This window comes from Tyto alba, unplaced genomic scaffold (assembly GCF_018691265.1).
Source record: "Tyto alba isolate M040663 unplaced genomic scaffold, T.alba_DEE_v4.0 Super-Scaffold_23, whole genome shotgun sequence".
Classification (NCBI taxonomy): Eukaryota; Metazoa; Chordata; class Aves; order Strigiformes; family Tytonidae; genus Tyto; species Tyto alba.
This window is the reverse complement of record NW_024881297.1, coordinates 6,109,839-6,133,795: the sequence shown is the minus strand read 5'-3', so window position 1 is coordinate 6,133,795 and position 23,957 is coordinate 6,109,839. Positions and strand designations below refer to the sequence as shown.

The window sequence follows — 23,957 nt, the reverse complement described above, 5'->3', positions numbered from 1 at the left end:
ATAAAAGTCATTCTTTTTGTTCTTGATTGCCTCAATATCAGAATCTTGTTCTCTGTTACTAGTACATGTGCTGTTTTGCTGTGTGCACTCTTTGGCCTTGCATGCTGAAATAAGCATAGAATAGTCAAAAAGAGCATTTTCCAATGCAAACCCTTTAGTTTTGTGATATTGTTAGACACTGTATTTTTTGTCTTTCATTACTGAACATTAAAGAGCAGAATAGAATCAGCAAATTGCTTTATGTGGTATGTGGAAATTTCCCTGGTGCTTGCACAATGCAGAATATAGTTTGCAATATGATAGAAAATATTTCTGTGCTTGACATTAACTGAACTCTTTGATATATGCATTATTCTCACTAATTCTGTCCCACCCATTGCCTTTGCTTTGAGAATATTAAAGAATTGAAGATTACAGAATTTGACTTTTCACTGTAATACGAACTGCTGGTTGGGAAGTCTGATGATGATGCAAAATTTGTTTGTTCTGCTTCCCTCTTCAGTGGTTTTGGAGAAGTGGAAGAGAAACTGTTGCCTGTCTAGACTTTAATAATTTATATATAAATTTATTTTTTATGTAGACAACATTTCTTTCAAGGTTTATGATGTATTTGCAATGATAGGCTATAAGTGCCTGTTAAAAACAAAACAAACAACACAATGCAACTGTTGTGCCAAGAAGTAATATATGTCTAATAAGAGCAATTGCTCTTTATAATAGCTTTGGAACCCCAAGGTATACTGTCTTTAAACTGTTTTTAAATAATTTGTGGAGCTCAGATTTTTCTGTGTGACAGAGGCTGTAATTAGTGACCAGCAAGCTCTTTGATATAGAGCAACTGTAAGTTGTGTGTGACTCGTGGGTGGGGAAAATTTGGGTTTCCTTCTTCCTTTTTTGCCCCCCATCTGTCAGCTGGAGAAACTGGGATTTTTTTTTTTTTTATTGCCTGTTTGTAGACTGTTGGTATCAAATAAAGGGCCAAGTCTTACAGCCACTTTTATAGAAGTCTTAATTATAGTGGAAGACAATCACTGAAAAATCAGAGAGGTTGCTCATCAGCATGATAAAAGGCAAAGGCTATGTTAGTGCCAGCTGTCTTCAGTTAATCTTTTTTGCCAAAACTCAAAATTTCCATCTGTAAATCTGTACCTTCTAAAATGCAACTTGGGGTAATACTCAGCTTCCATGTTCGTGGATGTAGAATGACCACTAGCGTAAACCAAATCATAAAAACACTCCAAATAACTATTTGAGGAAAAAGTATTTTTCGCCTGTAGTTAATCAGTAATGCTCCACAGGACGCCTTAGCTTTGCCAGCAAGACTTGGCATCTATAGTGATCTTTTTATTTTATTTTTCTTACGTGAACGTTTCCGGTGCCCCTAACTGCTACTTTGTAAGTTGAGTATTTCTCTTGGCTAAAACCGTATGTGTATGCTTTTGGGCAAGCATGCTTTCTTTCTGTTCTTCTCTTTCTACTGTCTGATGAAGTCTTGGTTCCAGCCTCTATGCTTCTGCACAGTGAGGAATCTATGGATTATTCCTCCCACTATGGACTGAGAAGATACTACATTCTTCTATCTTTGAGACTTAAATCTCAAGATTGTAAAATTTTGTTCCTTCCCTCCCTGTTTTTTTTTTTTCTCCTAGTCTTCTTTCATTAATATCAAATTGGATATTTCTGTAAGTGGTGAACCCTTGATGATTCCCACTGATTTTCTGGTACTAATCTTTCTCAGATAAGTGTATGCAGCTTGACGTAAGCCAATACAACTGGTCCAGTTTGGTAAACTCTCATTCATATTCAGTATTTTATAAGGAAAGTTTATAGGTAATTCATGGTAGCAAGACAACATATATCAATATTGGAAATGTTTTGAAACAATTGATAAAACATACTAAAGTTTTGAAATCTGTTTCAGACTACTGCCCAAGTGCTTTTTTGAAGCCTTACATTTATGAATTTTCTGTACTGTATCACTGAGTAATCTCTTTCACTTCTTTTCCAGTGTTGATTTAGCAAGGAAAGATGGAAATAGGAGTTGAGGAGCTTCAGCCCATCTTTTTTCTCACACAGAATTTTATCGTTTTCTGTTTTGTTTTTTTTTTTTTTGTTTTTTCCTAAAAGCAGAACTTTCTATTAGAATTTTATGCAATTTATATACCAAAATTGCAAATAATATTTTTTTATAACATACCCATTTTTTTTTTAAATTTGCAAGACTAGAATTCAAATACTATATTCAGGACTGGAAGAAAAATTGGATTGTTGTAAAAGTTCTAGCCTGTATGGAAAGAAAGTAAGCTGACATGTTGTATACAGACCATAACGTATAAGGCTTGAGCTCCTAAGTTTTGGGGGGATGAATTTTTTTTTTGTGTTGGTGTAGTGTTTATGTTTATTTTAGGTGGATCTAGTTAGTGTTCTGTTGGGTCTCCATGAAACAAGAGTTACAAAGTTAAGCTGCTATACATAGAATTATCAAACTGATTGAGAAGGAAGCAAAATTTGATGCATTCTTTAACTGGTCTAACTCCTTGTGGTCCAGCTGCATCAATAAAAGATTCAAGCGCTGTTACATTATCCTTCTGTTCTCCTTTCACTTAATCCCTCACTAGGTCAGTGGGTTCAGAGGTTAATATGACCTTCTGCTTGGTTCCATTCCAATACGGCAAGTATAATTTGTATGTGGGCATTATCTGTGTATGTCCTCAGTCTGACTAGCTTTCCATTATTGTTCATAGGAATGTTCTTAAAAGAAAAGCAAGATGATGCTGTGACTCTCTTTCCTCTCACGATTTCTAGGCCTGTAGAGGAATAGTTTCTGCTAGTTTGCCCTTGTTATGCAGCCAAGGGTGTAATATGGCTCTTTGTCCTGTAACTCTACTAATATGAATGTATTTATCATCCAGACAAAGCAAAACTTCCCTGAGCTCTGCGTTTTGGCAACAGCAGGCTTGGCATTATGTCATGGGAGGAGGTGCTGCTATCTTGTTTTTCCTGTTTTTTTGGCAATGCCATCTTCTGTAGCTTGTTCAGTCCTGTAATCTCTGCAAGTACCAAAATATTATGGAGTGCAGATAATGATCAGATGGAGTCTTTGTCCATCCTAGAGTGTGAAGCTAAATCAAGTCAGTTATATCATGGACTATCTTTCTGTCTTTACTATAGATTGCACAGACTGTTTTGTGTGGAAAGTCTAGTGAAGAGTTCTGTAAATCACCCTTGCAGATTTTTCATGTAGCTGTCAAATGATACTGAAGCTTATGTTCTTTGTGATGAAGGCCCTTTTTACACTCTGAATCTCATTCACTTTGTTGGCTCAGAAACCATAAGCGTGGTAAAGATTTCAAGCTGAACAGCTGTAACAGGTAGATGAACCTCTTGTGAAAGAGAATGGCATGTTTTCCCATCTAAAAGGAAAAGGACTAATAATCACATCACTTTTGAGGGCAGTTAAGACATGGAGAATCTCATGGCTGTAGGACTGAATAAATTACGCATAGACTTTGAATTTAAGATGAATCACAAATTGGGTGTGTGTTAGAAATTTGTTCAAGGGGCATTATAGTCAATTCAACAAACGTTCATTTGTAAACAGCGTACTGAATCATGCAGTATATGATTATATATTTTTCTGGAGTGTGGTGAACAGTGACAAGCTGAGGGACTCTAGTTAACCGGGCAGGTTCTGATTGTATAATTTTGGTACAAAGCCAAAGTAAGTGCTGTGTCAACTCGTGTTTTAAAGCAAGATCATGATTTCTTAACCATAGGCATTCCAAGTCTTCAAGTGGCTTTGTCTACCAATTAATCTGGAGCTAAAACCACCTAATTGCAGGATTTAAACTAGTTGGTATAAGCTGCTCGGGAAGATTTTGGCCTCCATAAAGAGCTCATTTAAAAAGCAAGCATCTGTAAACAAAAAATTTCATGTTATATGTGGAATCTTTCAACTGATAGGTATCTCTAGACATGCTGCTGAATTGGTGATAGTTTTCACGTGGACTGTACTGTTCTCAATACTTGGTCTGTACAACATCTACAGAGTTGAGTGGAGCAGATGGGCAAACAGCAGTGTGCTTGGTTTGTGTGTATGGTGGGGGTTTTGGTAGCAGGGGAGGGGGCTACAGCAGTGAGTACTGTGAGAAGCTTCTTGAAGGTCCTCTGGCTCCAAGTCAGACCCACTTCTGGCCAAGGCCACGTCAATTAGCAATGGTGGTTGTGCCTCTGCAATAATGTATTTAAGAAGGCGAACCTGGGAGAGGACCATTGGGAGTTGTGAGGAGGTCAGTAGAAGAAGGGGGGGAAGATGTGCCGGAACAGAAACCCCCATGTATCCCATGAGATGGCAGGGCTGCCCCTCTGCCACCCATGGAGGTCCATGGTGGAGCAGAGATCCACCTGTGGAGAACTCCACATGGGAGCAGGTGACTGTACCTGAAAGAGGCTGGGACTCTGTGGGAAGAAGCAGCCCCATTGTTGTATTTCAGTGCTGGGAAGACTGCAACACGTGGGGGTGACCCACGCTGGAGCATCTCGGAAGGAGTTGCAGCGTGTGAGAAGGACTCGTATTGGAGAAAGTTCATGGAGGGCTGTTTCCTGTGAGAGGGGAACCATGCTGGAGCAGGGAAAGAATGCAAGGAGTTCCCCCCCGACATCTCCTGAGGCAGAATAAGTGGCGGGACTGACTGCACTCCCTGTTCCCTGCCCCCTGAGCTGCTGGGAGGGAGGAGGTAGAGAGATTTGTAACAAAACAGCCTGGGGAAGAAGGGAGGGGTGGGGGGAGGTGTTTTTAAGATGTGGCAACACTTCTCACTGTCTCACTCTGTCTGTTAAGTGTTGATGTTGTTAGTGTCTGAATTGAAGTCATGTTCTTTTTCCCTCCCCTAAGGAGGCTGTCTTTTGCCCCTGACTGTAAGTGAGCCACCCTTCCCTGTCCTTATCTCGATTCCCAAACCATTTGCTCTATTTTCTTCTTCCCATTCCTGAGGGGGAAAGGGTAAGTGAAGGGCATCGTGGTGCTCAGTTGCACTTTGGCAAGTAGATGAATCTTGATATGCCTTATCAGTTGCAGGAAATGGATCAACTCTGGATGGTTGCATAAAGAAAGTCTGCCTTTAAAAAAACAGCATTTATTCAATACCTGCAAGATGGTGGCGAGTAATGTGCTTGAAAACCCAGATAAGGATAGATTTAACAGAGAACCTGAACATCTTGAGAGCTTGAGAAATACTGGAAACACCAGAAGATAGTTGAGAATTTTGGGAAATCTTATAATGAACCAGTAGGCAATAATATTCTTCCTATAAAGCTTGTCTTACTTTTTCTGGGTAAAAGCTCTGTTTCACAGCATGAAAATATATGCTGCATGGCTGCATGTTTTCTGCTCTGTCTCAGATTTTTATGTACCCTGCAGATTGGTTACTTCTTGGGAGTGTATATGCAGAGAGTATGTACAACTTCAGTCTTAAATTAATTTCTGTATGTGTGAGTATGGAAGGAAGTGCAGAAAGAAGGGATCTGCAGTCTGAGAGGCCAAAGATCATCTTAATTCTTATAGATTCTATGCTTGGGACAAGCAGGTGTTAAGCAGAAGAAGGAATCTCAGTGTTTGCACTGTGTGCATCTTAACTCAGCTCAATTATCATCTATATTATCCAGTTGGGTTGTGGTTTTTTTGTTATTGGTTTCACCAAATACTGTTCAATATAGTTCATGTCTGGACATTATTGGTAGTTCACCTAAATTACATTACACTGACAGATTCTCAGTTACAGGGTGAAAAAATTAAATTTATCTTGTCCAAGGACCACGTTTATGAATTTCCAACAGCTAAGCATCACTTCAGAAAGGGGAAACATCTTTTATATCGCTTGAACAGCAGCTAAGTGCTTTCAAGAAGTAGCAGTTAAATAGGTTACTTTTTTCTCTGGAAAGTTAGTCACTTAGAGAAGAACTCAATGTGAAGTCTCTTTGAGGACAAGTATATACACAGATGATGAATGACATTCAAATGCTTCTCAAGAAATGGTTCTACCCTTTAACACTGGTTAGCACTACACTTGCAGTACCATGTGTGTAGCATGAAGAGATGGTTTCTGGACAGATGGAGGTCTGTTAGAGTTGCAGCCCATCTGCTAGTATCAAATCTGTTTTTACAGATGCTTACAGAATTGCTTACAGAATCTTGGCCTTAAACCTGCCTTGGCCAAAACCTTTAATAGGCCTCTGACAAGACTTTCAGGTAGTTCATGTTGACTTCTTGTTCCTGCCCCTTTATAACTCCATTTGTCCTTCAGGATTTTACTCCTTTCCTGCAGGAGAAACTTAGAAGTGAATTGTTTGGTATATCTGTTATATATAACATATATATGTTATATATATTATGGAATGTACGTGTGCAGACAAAGCACATATACATTGTATATAGATAGATGGTAACATAATATATGTATATGTACATATATACGCGTGGGGACACACGCACTCTCCCGTGGTTGTGCACTATGAAAAGCTCATCCTTCCTGAAGGCTGACGTAAAGTTCAGAGTGCCAGGTATGTAATCTCACTTGCCAGTGCTTCTCATTTCCTTAGAATCAGTCTGCCGTCATTTGAGGAGAGTGTTATGAGGCAGCAGCTTATCATTTGTTGTCTTTCCAATTGCTCTGTGTAGGAACAGTTGTTCCACGGGCAAGTCAAATCCAGGCAGCTGCCTGTTCACATCACTGCTATTTCCTTGGAGCGTACATGTTTCCCGATGGGGTCTCAGTGTGAGAACGGGGTATCATCAGATATCTCTGTTTTGAAGAGGTAGTTCACCTGAAGTTGGTTATCACTTGGAAATGTGTGAAGTTGCTTTACAAAGTTAGTCACTGATTCCCCCTGCTTAAAATTTATTTAGCGTAAATCTTTGTACGGATTTTGACACCGAATAGAAGGACAATATACCGTAGACTTTTTCATGGTATTTTTGGTCATATAAAAAGTCTCATGCATTGTACCATGCCTTGTACTATGTCTGAGTAGAGAAAGACTCTCTGAAGGCAAAATTACTTTTATTTTTCTGCTACTGAGGAGTGATGAAAATGCAGTGCTTTTTGAATAAGACTTGATCTTTGCTACTATGCTTGGATGATTGTTTTCTTCAACATACAGATAAGTAGAGCAAGGATCTCTCAGTTTCAGCCTTGGTCCTAAAGATGCAGCTGCTCTTGCGTATACAGTTCTTGACAGCTGAAATGTAGGCCTGTGTTCTGTCTTGTCTGTTTTTCAGGGTAGAAATTCATACTTTCACAATAAGAATTAGTCATCACTTGTGTGAGTAATAGCTTTACTCCCAGACAGGTGAGTTCACGGATAAGATATCCAGTGTCATCTAGCAGCAGACCTCATAATGTTCTATTCCTTATGCCATATCTCCTTTTCCACCCACCCCCCAAATTAACTGAAAAATCATAACTGTCTGGGCAGGCAGCACATTTATTTTTTTCTGCTGCAAGTCCTGGCATTCTGTGGTGTTCCCTGTATTGTAGAGCATATGCAGTTGCTTAAAGGAGTCTAAATTTACAAAGAGTTGGGAATATTACTATCTTGAGTATCAAATACATGATGCAGCATAGACCTTCCAAATGGATAGTGTCCATCCTCAGCCATCCTGAAGTTTGAGAACATGATCACTTCTACCGGCTGTAGTGCTGCTTCAGAATTGTTCCTCACAGGTACTAGGAACTAAAACATAGTTCAGGGTCATGGCTGAAGAGAGCTTTATTATTTGGGAGATGGTTCATCTCCATCAGTAATTGCTTGGACTCTCATCAGCTGTTTTCACCAAGAGTCATAAGCAGAAATAATGTGAGTGAGGATGTAGATGGACTTAGGGCATTGTGTAAGAAAGCCATTGGACTATTTGTAACAGCTGATTAGCTGAAGAGAACGCTTGCTAGGTGGTAACTTTTAAATTGGTTGAGGTGTTTTTTTTTCTTTTCATAGCAAAATAATACATACAGGTGCAGTTTCGTAGAAATATTGGTGGGTTGGGTGGTGCACATGGGAGTTTGCTAGCTCTCATATTGAGTTAAATGTGTACTTAAACAAAAAAATCCTTGTGATGTAGTAGTGCAGTTTCTTTGCCACCATATGCCTAAGGTAAAGCAGTGCTGGAGGAAGCAGATGCAGATAGATGTAATTTTCAAACTTGTTCTGTAACTCAGTGTATTTGGTTTTTGTGGCGGCCAGTTTTTCTTCTGTTTTTGGATATTGTTTCCTTCCCAGGCAGGACATATGAAGTAGCTGTTAGTAGGAACTGTCCTCTGGATACTAGAGGTTCATTGTGGTTGAGTACAGAAATTATGCTCCCTCCCAGCAGATTACTTGCTTGTTGTGAGTATGCAAGGGTGCTGCTTTCAAACTAAAACCACAACAGAATTGTTTCTGAAGCTGGTATGTTTCTCACTTGAGTACCATACATTAGATTGTTCTAACTATGGAGAAACTGGTTTGGTGCCATAGTAAAGTATCTCTTCTGCTAATTTATTTTCCAAAAATGTCTGATAGTCAAACGTAGGAGGCTGCCAAAGATTTTTTGCTCACACCTACCCTTGTCCCACAGAGGGGGAGGAAGTTTATAAAACAAAGTGAAGCCTGCAGTTCACCCACCATAACAACAGCAAAGCCATTTGTTGAATGATTGGATGTGTTGAATTATAGGATTAAAATCTGGTTTTGGAATAATGAATGGTGGGGTCAGTCTTTATACTTGTTAAGCGTATGTTGACTTTAGCAGTGATTTACAAATATACTACAATCCTGACACTTTTCTGTATTACTAAGGTTGGGTATAAAAAATTAATTTTTTCCCGGTATTTTAGCACATTAACAACATGATTTTTCTATACTTAGTTGAAAATCAGAGAGTTTCTGACTTAAAAAAAAAAAAAAAGCTGTAAAGCTTCCTGAAGTTGATTTTCTAATGTTGCATCCAAGAAATGTGAGGAGACTTACTCTTTTGGTGTATTGTGCTTAGCTTCTTCCTGCTTCAGTTCTGCTGCCTTCATTTGTGCTTGTTATTATGTTGCTGCAAGGGGCTGTCATACTGAGAAGAGGCATTTATAAAGCAAGGTACTATTCCACATTACTGAGCCTGGAAGGATTAATATCTAATAGAATCCGAAGCCTTCAGTACTAGAAGATTTATCTAATGTAGTAAAATTTGTATCACTTCATTACCCAGGACAGACCTTAAGATAAGCTTTTAAAAACAGACTCTAGAGTAAGTTTATCCATTAGGGAAGTTATCTGTTGATACTGGCTTAATTTGCACCTTTTAAATCAGTGAAATTTACTTTAGAATCACCGAGTTCCTAGTCTGTGGCAATTTATGTCTTGGTGTTAAATATTTGATCATTATTCCTCGCAAACACTGAGGGCAGATTATAAAGAAAATAATCTTTGCAGCGATATGGAAAAAACAGTTTCTCTGCACAGTTGTCACTTTTTACTTAACTTGCTCATCAGAGCCTCATTATCTTACTTTTAGATACCTTTAAAATGCCACAGATGTCAGGAAGTAGTACTTACTGACTTAGAATAATGCTTCCTAGTGACTCCATGATATTTAAATCACGTGCGTGCTACTATTTCTGCTCCTCTGACAATAACTTCCATTCCCTCTTCAGCTGTGCTAAGACCTGCAAGTGAATAAGGACAGACTTCAGTCATGAACTTTTTATAGTATGTGAGGAATGTGTATCTCTTACATGCAACAGTGGAATAACTGCTGAACCAAAGCTGGAAGTTCCATTTCTCCCAATGTAGTCTGTCCCTGCTGTGGCGACAATGCATGTCACCCACCTAGACCTAGCAACAGCTGTGCACCCCAGTATGCTTTGTGAAGAGCATTACTGTCACAGTGCACTGAAAAAAAGCTGTATGGAAGGATGCCAATGAAGGTGTGAATAAAGGTATTATTGGTTGATCTGCTATTTGAAAAGTGTTACTATTGCCAAGCTGTTCCGCAGTCCTGAAATTTTTGCTTTTCCATTTATATAGCTTGTCTTAGTCACAGGTCCTCTGTTCCTACTTAGCAATTAAAATGAAAGTTGCAAGTATGAGAAATGCACCAAGGAGACGTGCCTCTCCAAGGTGGAGCAGATCAACAGCAAAATAAGGGAGTTGCCTAAGGATCTTACACTGACAATTAAACTAAGAGAGGGATACAAGAGTCATGCCTCAATTTATGTGGATTAAGCTTACTTTGTAGTGATAATTATATACTCTTCTGAATACAATTTTAATATCAGATGTGAAACATCAGCTACCCAGATGTATGAAAGAACATTCTACAGTTGCCTAGAAAATATGACTTTCATGATTAATATATACATTTTAGACTGGATTTACTAGTTTGCCTTACACAAAGCCTCAGATAAACAAGTTTATCTGGTTCTGGTGATAGAGAGGCAGAAAAGCAAAGGAGGGAGTAAGCAATAACCCTTGCTTGTCTTCCATTGCGAGTTCAGTCCAATGCCAAAAGCTGATTTCTTTCCACCTTCCAGGAAAGAAAACAAGCACTTTTCAAGTGAAATAAACACTGCTTGCCCCAGAGGTGTGAGCCAAGATTCTCAATATGTCACATCCTTCTGTCTTCCAGACATGGGAACACAAGACTGATTGAAGGCTTTGGAAGGAGAAATACTAACATCTCATCTGTTATAGTGAGTGTGAGAGCATCACTGTATGCTCAAACAAACGGTCAACAGTGCCCTATGCTTCTGGGAGTGTCCTCATGTTCTTTGTGTTTTGTCACACATTTGAGCTCATTTCTGTTCCTTTACTTAGGATGTTTGAGCTCAAGCAGCAAGCTATCAGTTGAAGAGGAGATGCAATTTGAAAGAAATTTTCTTGATATAGTTTGAGGATTGGCCCAGGAGCGTGGGACTATTTTGCTGACATTTCATCCTGTCTGTCTACAGAAGAGAAAGAGGAGAACATAGAAGGAAAAATGTGAGTGGAAGAAGCTAATCTCTTCCACAACTAGGGGGAGGAAGTTCTTGGGTGTTAATACTAATCTCTGCTGACCTCTCCAAAATGAAGGGGAAAGGAATAGTGCTTATACTAAGATAATATTATCAGGCAGCTGATTAAATGAAAAGCACCACTGTGTGTTTGTTTGCAAAAACTTAATTTCACAGGATTTCTGGCAGCTGTTTAGAGGCTTAAAAAAAGAGAGGGGAAGATGGGATTTGCGTCTTGTGGGTGCTTTCTGTCCCCTCTTTGTATCTATAGAAGTGAAAAAAGTGGTCATGGCACAAGGGTTTGTTTCCTTATCCTTCAAGACAATAAATGAGAATAATGTGCAGTTATTAACTTGAGAACAAGATTTAAAAAAAAAAAATTCTTTAAACATGGTTGACTTGATTAGCTTGTATATTTACCTTGATTGTATGCTTGACTTGAATGTTTGCAAATAATGCCTTATTTTGTGGTCAGTCTATGCAAATTGGACCTGCAGCTATAGGAAAACACATTTTATGCGCATACGTCTAAGTATGTGCATATTTGAAAATAGGGTTTCAAATCCTACGGAAGCACACGCTTTCTACCTTGGCTCCAGGGTTCCTCACGTAAGCACAGTTTCAGCAACAGTATTATCGAGGATAAACCAGTTGATAGATGCATTCCAGGTCTTCTTCAGGGGTGTAAGATGTGGGTCAATGTAAATAAATAGGGTAGATGCCAGCATTCTGAAATTACAGGGCATGGTAATGATTCCAGATGCTTAGGTTCTGAAATGGGAGAGGCCAGACTTTCAAAACTGTTCAGGTATAAGCTCCAGAGCTCCAGCTTGCTTTCACTGGGATTTGTGCATATTGAGTGATTTTAGAAAGCATTTCACAGTCAGTCAGTGCTGAATAAAAGTGTCAGTGTTTTATTTTGAGGCAGCTAATCATGGCTTTTAGAAAGGTGGATTTTAAGAGGTTCTTTTAGACAGAATTGTCTTGTTAAATGTGCCTTCTGCTTTCAGTCATTTGTATCTACAGAGGAGAGGCTGAAAAAGGGCTTTTTGCTTATCCACTAAGAGTAAAGTGCTCCTTGGAAATTGCCACTTTTCGCCCAAGTATACTTGTGGAGCAAAGGAGCAATAATGCACATACTTCTGACAGATAAAGTCAGCTAGCAGTGGTTTATATGGGAGAAAAAAGGTGGTGTTTTTTGTCACAGAAAATGTTTTGTATTTATATAGAGCCTTCTTGCTATCTCTTTTCTGTGTTTAAAATGTCAAAGGATAAAAACAAGTACTAGAGTATTTTCTGTGACTATTTAGAAACTCTAACAGTGTTTTTATATTCTAGATTTTTTTCACTGCTTCCAGCACATCTGAATAACCTACAGAGTGTATGTCTGGAGCAGCTGCTCTCCATGTTTCTTGGCAGTGTATTTGGATGAGGCATCAAATAAGTATGAGGTACTGCAGACATCTTAGCTGATGTTGTAAAGGCACAGCTTTTGACTTAAAGTTTTGGTTCTGAAGTTACAACATGGGGAAAAATGCTAATGTAGAAGGTAAGGCGAAAAAACAGGGGATATGTGTTACTAAAACCAAAACACAAATATGTCAAGCAATGGTAAAGTTGAAGCAGTTTCACCTTTTGACTTTGTTTTTAGGAACTTTTGAGAAAAAATACTGATATTATAGTCTTTATTAAACACATTTATTACATTAGCTTCTTAACATTCCATCTGGCAAGAGTTCGATAAAATCTGGAAAGAATAGGCCATCAAACTTTTCCTAATTCTTGGTTGTTATCGGAGATCTTCAATTTCAAATTTAAAGTGCATAAGGAAAAAAAGTTGGTGGGGGAAATGAGAATTTTGAGCATTTAACTTCCGTGCTGCATACATAAATAATTAAAAAGTGAAGTGTTTTGTAAACTTCGCAAGTTGTAGGAAAAAAATAAGTATATACTTGCAAATAGTAACTTTGACAGTATTACTTGGCGTGAAGGGCTGCTCCTGTCGTGCTTTCCCTCTTACCTTGGACTGAGGAAGTGTCGGGCTGCCTCTGTGCACCAGGTTGGCACTGCCTGGATGTTCCATAGGTGCTTTTAACATGGATTATTGGGACTGTAGAGTAGGAGTGAGGAGGCTACTGAGCCTGCTTTACAGGGAAGAGACAGAATTACCTGTCCCACTCATCAAGGAGAGTGTAAACTGTCTGCCTTAGAGGGAGGAGCTGGCTGTTGGCCCTCATGAGGTAAACAGGCTTTTTAAAAGAAGCATTCGAGATACGGAAGAGGCCTTTGGCTTAAGCAGCATTCTCTCTTGGAACTGTGCTGCCTGTATGGCTTAGGGCTGAATGGTGTGGAGGGTGAGAAATTGCACTCAGGGCTTGTTACTACAAATGATTTACACCTGAATTTACTCTCTTGTCCTGGAGCAAAAAAGAGCTGCCTCCACATGATGCAACTCCTTTCCTGTGGAAATTGTACTCCTGTATGGTCTAGGAGTAAATTCTGTCCCATAGCAAGCAAGCTGAAAGTAATGTTCGTGTCTATTCTTCTCTATTCTTAGCTATTTGAATTTGTCCACTGTCTTCCTACATTGTTTTGTGTTCTCTGCTGTGTGGATGTCCCTTTTTGGATGTTCTGTGGCTATGATCTTGTGTGGTTTTGGGGTGTATGGGGAATCCACGCCTTTACAGTTCATGCTGAGTTCATTCATACCACCCAGCCCTTTGACGTGCCTCCTGATCATGACTTCACCTGGACTTCTCACCTTGTGAAAAAAGGTGCAGGAACTGGATGCGCTTAGCTTTGTAAGCCTCCTGAACCCATCTCCAGCTAAGCAGTGGTGTGACTTTGTATTAAGATGCCACCGTAACGCTGTCCCAAGAAAAAAGGAAGTAAACTCATCCATAGGAGGTGCATCTTCCAGTGTTCTTTGATCTGTCCATTTTTATTACAAAGAGTGAAAGTAACAGGGCACATGATGCCAGCACGACAGATCTTACCTTACACAAAGAGGAGACAGGGAGAGGACTCATTGCAAGAAAGTGGCCTGACAGGAACCTAAGAGTCCACTGATAACTCTGCAAGTGTGTCTAGATTTCTTTGCCAGTCAACTTGATACCCTGAAAAACACAGGGACAGCCAGGAACATCTTTGGAAGTTTGAAACAGACTAGTTTGTACCATTAGTACAAGAGAAAAATCTTCATTTTACTTGCAGTTTTGCGTTCTGTAATTTTAGGCCAATACTACTCAGCTTTCTTGAGACTCATTCACTCTTTCTCCTTGGATTAGCTCCTCTTTGCTCAGTTGAAATCAGCTAAAAGTTTACCCTTAGTGGAGATAACTCATCTTTGCTCTGTCTTTTCTTTCCTGCATTTTATGAGGTTGCTGGTTTTGGTCTGTTGTCTTCTATTTCTATCCCCCAGCTTCCCTTCTCTGAACTCCTAGCCATAGGAGTTTAAATACACATTTCGAATGGGAATTCATTTTAATTGGGAAGTGAACATTGTACAACTATATCGCCATGGACGTAACTGCAATTAGAGGGCTAAGTTGTGAAGATGGGCTGTCTGTATAGTTTTGATAGGGTATTCCACAAAAGCTTTGAAAACTTTTTCTCTTACATAAATTACGTAATATGTCATTATGTTGCAATTTATCGAAGTGTTCAGGCATTAGACAGAACCTAAAGCTTCTGTATTCATTGAGCACTTAACACTTCAGCTTCTGTATTCGCAAAGGACAAGACACTACTGAAGGCTCCCAGAATCAAAAGAGATGGCAAATTTGGAAGAATTGTGCATTGCAAACATTGTAATTCCTACAAATTTCTCCTTCCTTGTGCAAAACATCCATCACAAACAAACTAGTGAGGAAGAAGTATGTTTTGAGCCAGGCACTTTTGCTGTCAGCTTCATCGTGTTAAATTAATGGTGCCTGGCAGCCCACAGCTGGACTGTACAGATGGAGAACTCTGGCCATGCATTTCCCTACAAACACTTCACCCCAACTTGCTTCAGTCAGTTCCTCTGTGACAGAGAACCATTTTGTGGAAGTTTCTTTAATCTTCACAACCAATGTGTTGTCCTGATCTTTGCTGTGACAGACAAGCACTGCAGCTTCAAGATAGTTTTGAGGAAGAAAAGTTACAGGAAAGCAATGAAAACAAAATTACCAAATAGTTACTGAAACAGATACAGCTCAATGAGAGCCCCACTCAAATCCCAACTGGTGCCATTTCGCATGTGGCTGTGTTTATAATGGTTGATGTTTTGTTGTGTTCTGCTTGGGCTTTCAAAACCAATTTGAAATGTTTTGGGTTTGGTGTGTTGTGACGTTTGTTTTTATTTGACAAGCTACTGCTATCTGTAATGTAGAAGCAGATCTTGTTGCTTACACTGCTACAGCGGAGGCTGGTGTGGCTGGGTGGATATTCATGCACTTCTTTACTGTGATCAAGAAATTGTTTTTTGTAGGATTCTTACACTGTTGATGTAACATGTTTGGGAGTTTGAGCAGACATGCCTATGGTCTCTGTAGTGACGTTAAATAGAGAATCAGCTTGTATCTGCTACAGAACAGTTGATGCTATTATTTAATCACAGCTGAAAGGAATCAGGATTTTGCAGGATGGGTGAAAGGGGAGTAGCAGAGAAGGATTCTTGGGTGGATTTTTGGTGGTGGTGTTATGTTCAGTATACTTCCTTTAGAATATTTAGCACAAAACGTTTTCATTTGTAGATCATATATCTTTAGTCCCTAGGAGAAGAAGAGGTCTTTTAATCTGAATAACACACTTTGATTCTAGATGTACATACTGAAATTTGACAGTGCCATGAAATCAGAAAATTACCTGCTGCAGATGATAGACCAGACACTCTGTCTCAGATGTTTATGAACCTCATACTGACTAGAAACATTTATCTCTGGCTGTCCATCCATTTATTGCAAGTCTGTGTTGATAACTTGCTTTCTATTTTGAATGGTGTATTTATTTTTCTCTTCAGGGATTCAGATTTCATCTCTCTTTTAATTGTGGTCTAGATCTGTTTTCCCTTCCATTATCTTTTGATGATGACTTTTGAACATTAGCTACTGAAAATGTATCTGGCTTAGTAAATATGCAGAATAAATGAGTACTAAAAACTGGCAAGGTGTGAAGTAAGGATAAATAAGCAGTCTGTGATGAAACGCAGCCAACAATCTGTAATGTTTCAGTAGCATAGTAGAATTCTAGCTAAAAAGGCTCTGGATAGTATTTCAGCAAGTATCTTCAAAGCCTGTATTTTCAGCTAGGAATTGCAATGTATTCAGCCTTATATATTGCTATTATACAGGTATGAGCCTGGTTATCTGGAATTAAAAAAACACGGAAGGCATAAAACTGCCTAGACAGTCAGGAAACTAAACATAGCTAGTTAGCCTGTCCTCCTTGCAAACTGTTAGATTAATATCCATGACTGTACATCTGAGCCAGGATTGTACGCTGATGGGGAGGCTCTGGCTAGTTGATTGGGAGGGAGGAGGAGGAAGAACCTCCAGCAGTACCATTGGGTCATATAAAGCTGTTGATATCAGTTACCGATCTTGAGACAGTATGCATTGCTTGTAGAACTGTCTTTTCCCTTTTCAGCAGCAACTTTGGAATGTTTGAGACATAATAAACTTGGCACTGATGAGCAAACTCTTGCCCATAGCCTCTGGATTAATGCTAGCTTGTTGAGTTTACTGATTTAGTAGCCTACAACACTAATATGAATCATTGTTGTCTGAACACAAGTTTTTCTTCTTCATAATAGCAGGTGCTCAAAGCTATTGTCATGGGGAATGTTTTGTAGTATTTATTTCATGGGTTCTGTTAATGTTAGAGAATTTTTCTGACTGAGAGCTGAACATGGGTTATTACTACTTGAGTACTACATGCAAGGAGAAAGCAACTCTTACATATTCTTAAATCAGTCTGTCTTGTTTCCTAGGTAACATGCATGTGTCACTAGCAGAGGCTCTGGAGGTTCGGGGAGGGCCATTGCAAGAAGAGGAAATATGGGCTATTTTGAATCAAAGTGCAGAGAGCCTTCAAGAACTATTCAGAAAAGGTAAGCACTTTTACACACTCATATATACAGAATTGGAAACGTCTTGGTTAAGCTTACATGTCATATAGGTAAACTCGCTTGTTCATCCTAGGCTCTAAACCCAAATAATAACTTGCTCTGAGGTTATCTTTGGGTAAAATGCCCAGCTGCACCTCAGCCCAAAGGATGTTTTCAACCATGACTTCATGTTCTGTCAGGAGCCACAGCACATTCAGTTTCATGTGGTGACAACTTAACTTTGGTAGGAGGCTACCACAGTCTTTGTATTATTTTAGACACATTGAAATGAGATAGTAACATAGAAAAAAAAATGATAAATAAGTCTGAGACCAGTGGAGCACTTTGGTCCTGAAGGAGACACAGAAACAGGTACAGTACAGTGCAGTCATGACCAGTCAGCTCTGAAGAGATTTAACCTCAAGTGAGGCAAAGGTGAGCCACTGAAAACTTGACCAGAGGTCTAGGTATCATTCCCCGGAATGCTGTAATTAGCAAGATATACGTAGCTACTGAGAGGAATGCGGTGACTTGTTGTACTTTAAAGGAGTAGAAGTATCTCTTCTCCCCTGCTCCCAAACTTAGTAGGCTCTAGGTTGAACATCTGCAATATTGCTAATAATTACATGTTTTAGCACCAGGTCTAAGTACGAAACCTTTCCTCTTCCTTATGTTTTCCTTTCTTCTCTTAAAAATCTGCAAATTCTTAAGCACCTCCCTCCCCCTTTTTTTTGCTTTTTATAGCAATAAAAGCTTAATTCAAATATTGAACTTTAGTGACATCTTTAACCTGGCCTCAGATAGAGTATATGTTCCTGTGATGCAACTTAGTATTTCAGCAAGTTTATGGGGGTCATCTCCTTATATCTAAGCATGCATATGTAAGCTTATTCACTTTTATTTGGGAAAATACAAAGCTCACACTTTAAAAACAGACATTGTTTTGCCATGTCACTATGCAAGGGGCACATCTTCATTATTGAGGGCAAAATCTATTGTATTTTTTGCATGTGTTTGACTTAAATATTGAATCTTGATGTAATTTTAAGTTGTTTTGGGAGAGAGTTTTGGTTTGGTTTTTTTTTTTTAAGATTTGGTTTAGACAATCCATCAAGTTGGATACTAGGTCTGTCTCATACATTGCACAACCTCCGAAAGTAGTGTCTGTTGGATACTTCACAAAGACTCCAGAGAAGGCAGATGTGGGCAGAAACTGCTATATGGTCGTTCATTTCTGATCAAGCTTGACTTACTAGTATAAATATGAAATTTTATCAACTTCTCCAAAATATTTTTTGGTAGGCAAATTATGGGTGGTCTTGATATCCCATACAAATTTCCTTTTTGCCCTTTGCTAGTGAGCTCAGAGCCCATGCATGGTAAGCATTCCCTATTAGGAATGCTGAGTATATTACAATTTGACCGACTGTCCTGTCCCTCTGCTTCTTGTATTGCAAGAAGGGGAAAGCTGCCATCTTCTTTCTTCTCTCTTCTTTGTTTCTCCAAGAGAATCAGAGCAATGATATTTTTTTTTTTTTTTTTTTTTTTTTTTTTTTAAGAGGATGGATTGTTGAGACTAAGTGAGACCTTGAGGAAAGAGAGATCTTGAATAATTAGAGGCTTACTCATATATTTTATAGGAATCAACACATTGAGCTCCAGCCTGAAATCCACTTGAAAGATCACAGTAGCATGAGTACATAATAGTGAAACCACTGAAGACTTTATCCTAGGTCTAAATTATTTTCAAGAAGGAAGTCTTCACTGAAAATACGAGTTTACCCTTTCTTGACCTGAGAGTAGTGCAGAAAAGAATTATCAGAATTACTATGAAGGCTGCATGCAAGCATTGAGAATGAGAAAACAGTGAGCCCTCCTTCAGAGGGACAAGTACTGAAAGATGAGAGCATAAAATTGAAATCTGCCCCAGGACTTCTGGTATGTGCTTTTGAGGAATGTTTCCTAGCCAAGTCTGGTGAAAGTGGCAGAAGCTTCTGGTCTTACTTCCTATCAGTGAAGACCAAAACACAAATTCAGATAAAATCAGTGCCAGAAGAATCTGTCTCCTCTTGGAAATGAAGCTGTTTTATTAAGTTTTTCTGCTAGTTCTGCAAACTATTTTCAGTTGCATGCCATTAATTAACCTGGGATATAGCCCTGTGGTAAAATGCATTTCAGGAGACACCCGAACAAAAGACATTTAGTATGTAGCTAAGGTTGACCAAAGCAATCTAATTCCTCCCAGCAAGATTAGGATACCCAGGAGGTCTTTAATGAAGATTCGGCTTCACTAAGGAAACAATCTAGAAATCTTGAATATCAGTTTCTGTGCTGGCACGCAAAGGTGTGTTGCAGAGATGTAGGAACAGAGAATGCAGAAGCTTCTATAGACTTGTCTGACTCAATTTTATTTTGTATTTGTAGAGGACTTGTAGCAAATAGGGGATTCTAGAGAAATCTTGTTTTCCTTGGTCAAATTTCAGACCTAGCATACATCATGGAAGAGCTATTCTATGGCAGAGGGTGCACTTCCAAAATTTTTCAGAACTGACCAACTGCTCCTGGGCAGAGGGCAATGCAGCAAGCTTTTAGCTTCTGCAAGTTCACAGTATTCTCAGCTCTGACCAGTCTCAGAGCTCTTTTCTTCCTCCTTGTATAGCTCTGGACTCCCTGAACATGTTGTTCTGTAACAAAATCTAAGCTTTGTTGAGCATTCTCTGTATATGAAGTTTCTTTGAAAAAATAAGGCATATTGTTCAACTGTCAGTGGTCCAACTGTTTTGAAATGCAGGGGATAAAAAGGCCATGGAAACTGTTGACTCTTAAATTGCTATTTGTTAGTAACTTCCCACCTGTCTAGCAACCACACACAGTTAAAGGAATTACCAGCCCAAGTAACCATTTATTTATCTGTGTAATCCTGGTAGAGTTTTGGCATTCTGTTTGAAGTTGAGAATCCTTGCTATTACTCTGTAAACTGAGAACTGTATTCTTCAGTTAATTTGTTACTTAAACTAGTTTTAGGAAATTAGGGAAAAATGCCCAAAAAAAGCTTCTGTTACATATTTGATGACTTGTTGATTTATAAAAGTTCTGCATGTCTTCTAAGGAGTCTATCTTCTTATATATCAAAGCACTGAGTAAAAGAAGCACAGAATGAAAATCCATGTCTTAGATAGTTAATCACATACCATACCATGTGTGATTCCGTGTCTGATACAGAAATGTGCATATATTTATGCCTCTTTGTACTTAGAGTTCTAACAGGTGTTGAACTCTTTAAAAATACTTCACAAATTGATTTCAGTCATTATAAGCAATGAAAGATTAGATTGAAATTCCCAGCTGCTAATCACTGATTTAGATCAACTCTGGTAGCTGTCTTGTCAGCATATTATAAGCTGTTAAATGGAGGAGAAGGACAATCTAGTACTCAATTGCAGATCTGACATCAGTTGTACTAGTGACGTTGTGATTAATCTGGAGATTTGAAAAGACCGATACCAGACCTGCCCTTCTCTTACATCTGTTTAATTATCTGCAGTAACTATTTTGTTGCTGAGAGGGTGTATCAGCTGTTTCAGACATGCTGTATCTTGTACTCAGTACTCCATGAGGTCAAAGGAACAGGTTTTTGAAGTGAAGTATCTCAAATGTGAGCATATAAGTATAAGGAACATGCTGTGCTCTCTGCTACTGAGAGTTATAAACCAGGCGTCCCTCTAATTTGGCAGGTTTAACTGGAAGAGATTTATCAAAACTTGAAAGTGGGAAAGACTTCATATGTCACTTTGGCCACTCCTATGCTAAAGCATGGATGGTGGATTCTGAAAATAGTTGGACCTTTATGTTTAAGATGTGTTTGAAGGGAGAGGGAAGAGTAGGGGGAAAAATAAGTCTGATAATAGGCAGCTTGATCAAAGAAAGACTTTACAAATTGACTGTCTTGCAAATTTGTACATGGGAAACAATTTATGTAAAGAAAAGTGTTATTACCTGGAAATGGATATGAAGAAGGACAATTGTGGTTTGGGGGGATCTGTATTGTCAACGGTCATACTATTGTATCTGCTTAGTTTGGGCAAGTATAATGAAAAGGAAGGCAAAGTGTGAAATATGTTGATGAGAACTTAGTGGTGGTCCCAAGTAGTCATAGACCTAGTTAGGATGGAGGGGGAAATTGGTTTTGTTTTGGTTTTCTTTTGTGTTTTGTTTTGGTTTTGGTTTTGGTTTTTTTTTTTGGTTGACAAGAACTAAAATTCAGTGGGGGTTGGGGAGGAAATCCTCACTTTCCAGCCACTCCTTGCTGGCAGGCATTAAATGATTGTTTTTTCTCTTTACCAATAACTGTTGAGAAACCATCTGGTAGTGTTTGATCTTTTGGTTGCTGAGCAGGAAAGAGATCAGTGTTTTGTGGGTTTTAGTGATTTATTTATTTATTTATTATTAATTTTAATTCCCCTCTACCAAGTGAGACTCGGTTACTACTTGTCCTCTTTCCAGTACTCTCTGCTGGATGTGGTCAACAATAAAGTGTAGTGGGATGTTACGCTGCCTGGGGAGCATCTCAGGAACAACATGGGTGATCTCAGAAACTAATCATCCATCCTGTTTCTTGCTCCAGTATTCTCAGGAAAGAGTAAATTTCCATTCGCCTGTCGGCTTTCCTCCCTGTGCTGCTGGTTTCTGAGGCTCAGTATCACATCAGAGCTCTCTGCTCAGCTCCATCCCTTTGTGCCCAAGGGAGAGGGAGCAGAAGCGCTGTGAAGCTGCTTCCCTTGCAGCCTAGGTGGGCAGGGACGTGCTGCACCGGCTCACAGGAGCACAGGATTTGCAGCCTAAGTGGTCCCTTGGGCTGGCCTAATCCTGACCTGTCTAGAGACACATTTGTGGTCTGCCTGCCTCCAGCCTGACCTAAGCATAACAATCTTCCAGTTCCTTTGTGCTAGAAGAAATCTTACTTGTCTCAGTGAGGGCTATAGAACAAAGCAAAGAGAAAGAGGAGACAAGCGTTGAAAACCTTGGGTATGTTTTTGGGTTGCTTGGCGCTTTTTTTAAGGCGTTTCTTTTGTGTCCCGAAACAACTGAAATGTGCGTTTGCTTCTGACCGCTTTTGCTAATGGCTGCAGCCTAAGAGAGAAGTAGGAAAAAAACAAAACGGAAAGAGCTTGAATTGTGTATGTAGCTTGGGAATTCAGAATTACTTGCCAGCAATACTGTAAGATGGATCAATTTTAAATTTCTACCTGAACTTACTGTCTCTTGTAATGTGGTGGGTTTTTTTTGTCGTTGGATACTTGTATCCTGTTAAACCAAGCAAAGGACTGTTTTAGAAGTCTTTCATTTGTTTGGCAGATGCTACGTAGCTGAAGATTACTTCAGTTTTTATTGCATTTAAAACCAGTTCACTCTCCCACTTTAAGTAGGACCACACTATTTATCTCTGCCTTGGCACTGCTTGATATACTGTGCTCTCAAGTGTTTTGTTACCAAGTTGCATAGTTCTGGAGTTAACTCAGAAGGCTGGCAGCTCTAGCACAGTTGAAAAGCCACTGGATAGAAAATTGACCAGGAGCCATCTCCTGAATTCCAATGCTTTTAGAAAGAGCAGTTTGAATCTGTTTTGGTTTTGTTTTGTTTTGTTTTTGTCGTTTTCCTCTGTATTTTGAGGAGTATGTTTCCATTACTGCTTTTGTAAATTCTTCTGAAAACCTAAACAGAAGATGACATGAATATTATGACTGGAAACTGTTTCTGTTGTTTTCCTATGGTCTCCTGCTATTTGATGCATTGCATCTTTGTTACAGTTTTTTTCCCCCATGGTAGAAACACGTGAAAGGGTAAGAGTAGTGTTACTTAAAAATATTTTTCTTAGGTTAAATCTGCATAGTAGGAGCTTTGAGACAGTTATTTTGGTTTGCGATGCATGCCTTAAGGAAGGAAATAGAGAATGAGTTACTTTATTCTCATCCTTTGTAACAGTAGATTATATTCCCGAAGTTGAGATGGAGGCAGTATGATCTGCTGTATTAATTACAAGCTACTACAAGACAAAGCTAAGAAAATGTCAAAAAAAAACAAGCTTGGCAAAATCGGTGCTTTTTCTAAACTTACAGTTAATCACATTCATTGTACCTGGCTTCAGATCATGAAGATTGAGTGTGGATCAGTAATGTCAGCCTCGACATCTGCAGGGGACAAATGCATGCTCCAAAGTTTGTTTCTTAATATTTGATAACAAACAAAGTTTGTTTGTTAATATTTGGAAGATTTCAGGCTAAATGTGTGTGTTGTTTTTAATTGTTCTTAAAACTAAATCATGTTTCTGCCTAATTAACTCTTGTTTCTGTAGTATGTTTTAGAATATGAAGAGTTCGTATGTATTTAAAATGCCTGTCATACAAAATGTGAAGATAAGGATAAAGCCTCTACATTACTTAGGGTTCCTGAGTTGGGGCTTTTAAGCAGAAATCCTATATTTGAAAATCTTGTTGGTTTTTTTTTTTTTTTTTTTTTTTTTTTTTTTTTTTGTATCAGTGATTTATACACACAGAACTAGTAAAAAATCCAGTAGTTACTTGCAGGGTTATTTTTGAAAGTTGATGGCCAACTAAGATCTTCTTTCTCACAATATTTTGCAGAGAAGGGGAGAACCAGTTCTGCACTATGAATCCTAAGCTTGTCATACCTGGCTTTCAGCAAAACACACCGTCATTTTAAAATATATTTGAACAATTATAACAAACTCCTTTTGATTCTCAGGTGATTAAACAATTTGAAATACCTACTTGAGGTACACTCTGTAAGACCTTCCCATTTCTAGAATGTTTGTGGCCCTCAATGGTCTCTTTTCC

General features: G+C 38.8%; 1 protein-coding gene across 9 annotated transcripts in view; it reads left to right on the top strand.

The window, feature by feature from the left end:
* Nucleotides 1-23,957, top strand: part of PTPN13 (protein tyrosine phosphatase non-receptor type 13) — a 125,761-nt gene that overhangs the window by 10,220 nt on the left and 91,584 nt on the right. For all 9 annotated transcript variants that reach the window (XM_042796694.1, XM_042796692.1, XM_042796693.1 and 6 more), the window contains one exon: nucleotides 16,987-17,106. In XM_042796694.1, coding sequence (XP_042652628.1) covers nucleotides 16,992-17,106 — 115 coding nt within the window. In that variant the 5' untranslated portion in view covers nucleotides 16,987-16,991. Of the gene's footprint in view, nucleotides 1-16,986; nucleotides 17,107-23,957 lie in introns of those variants that run through there.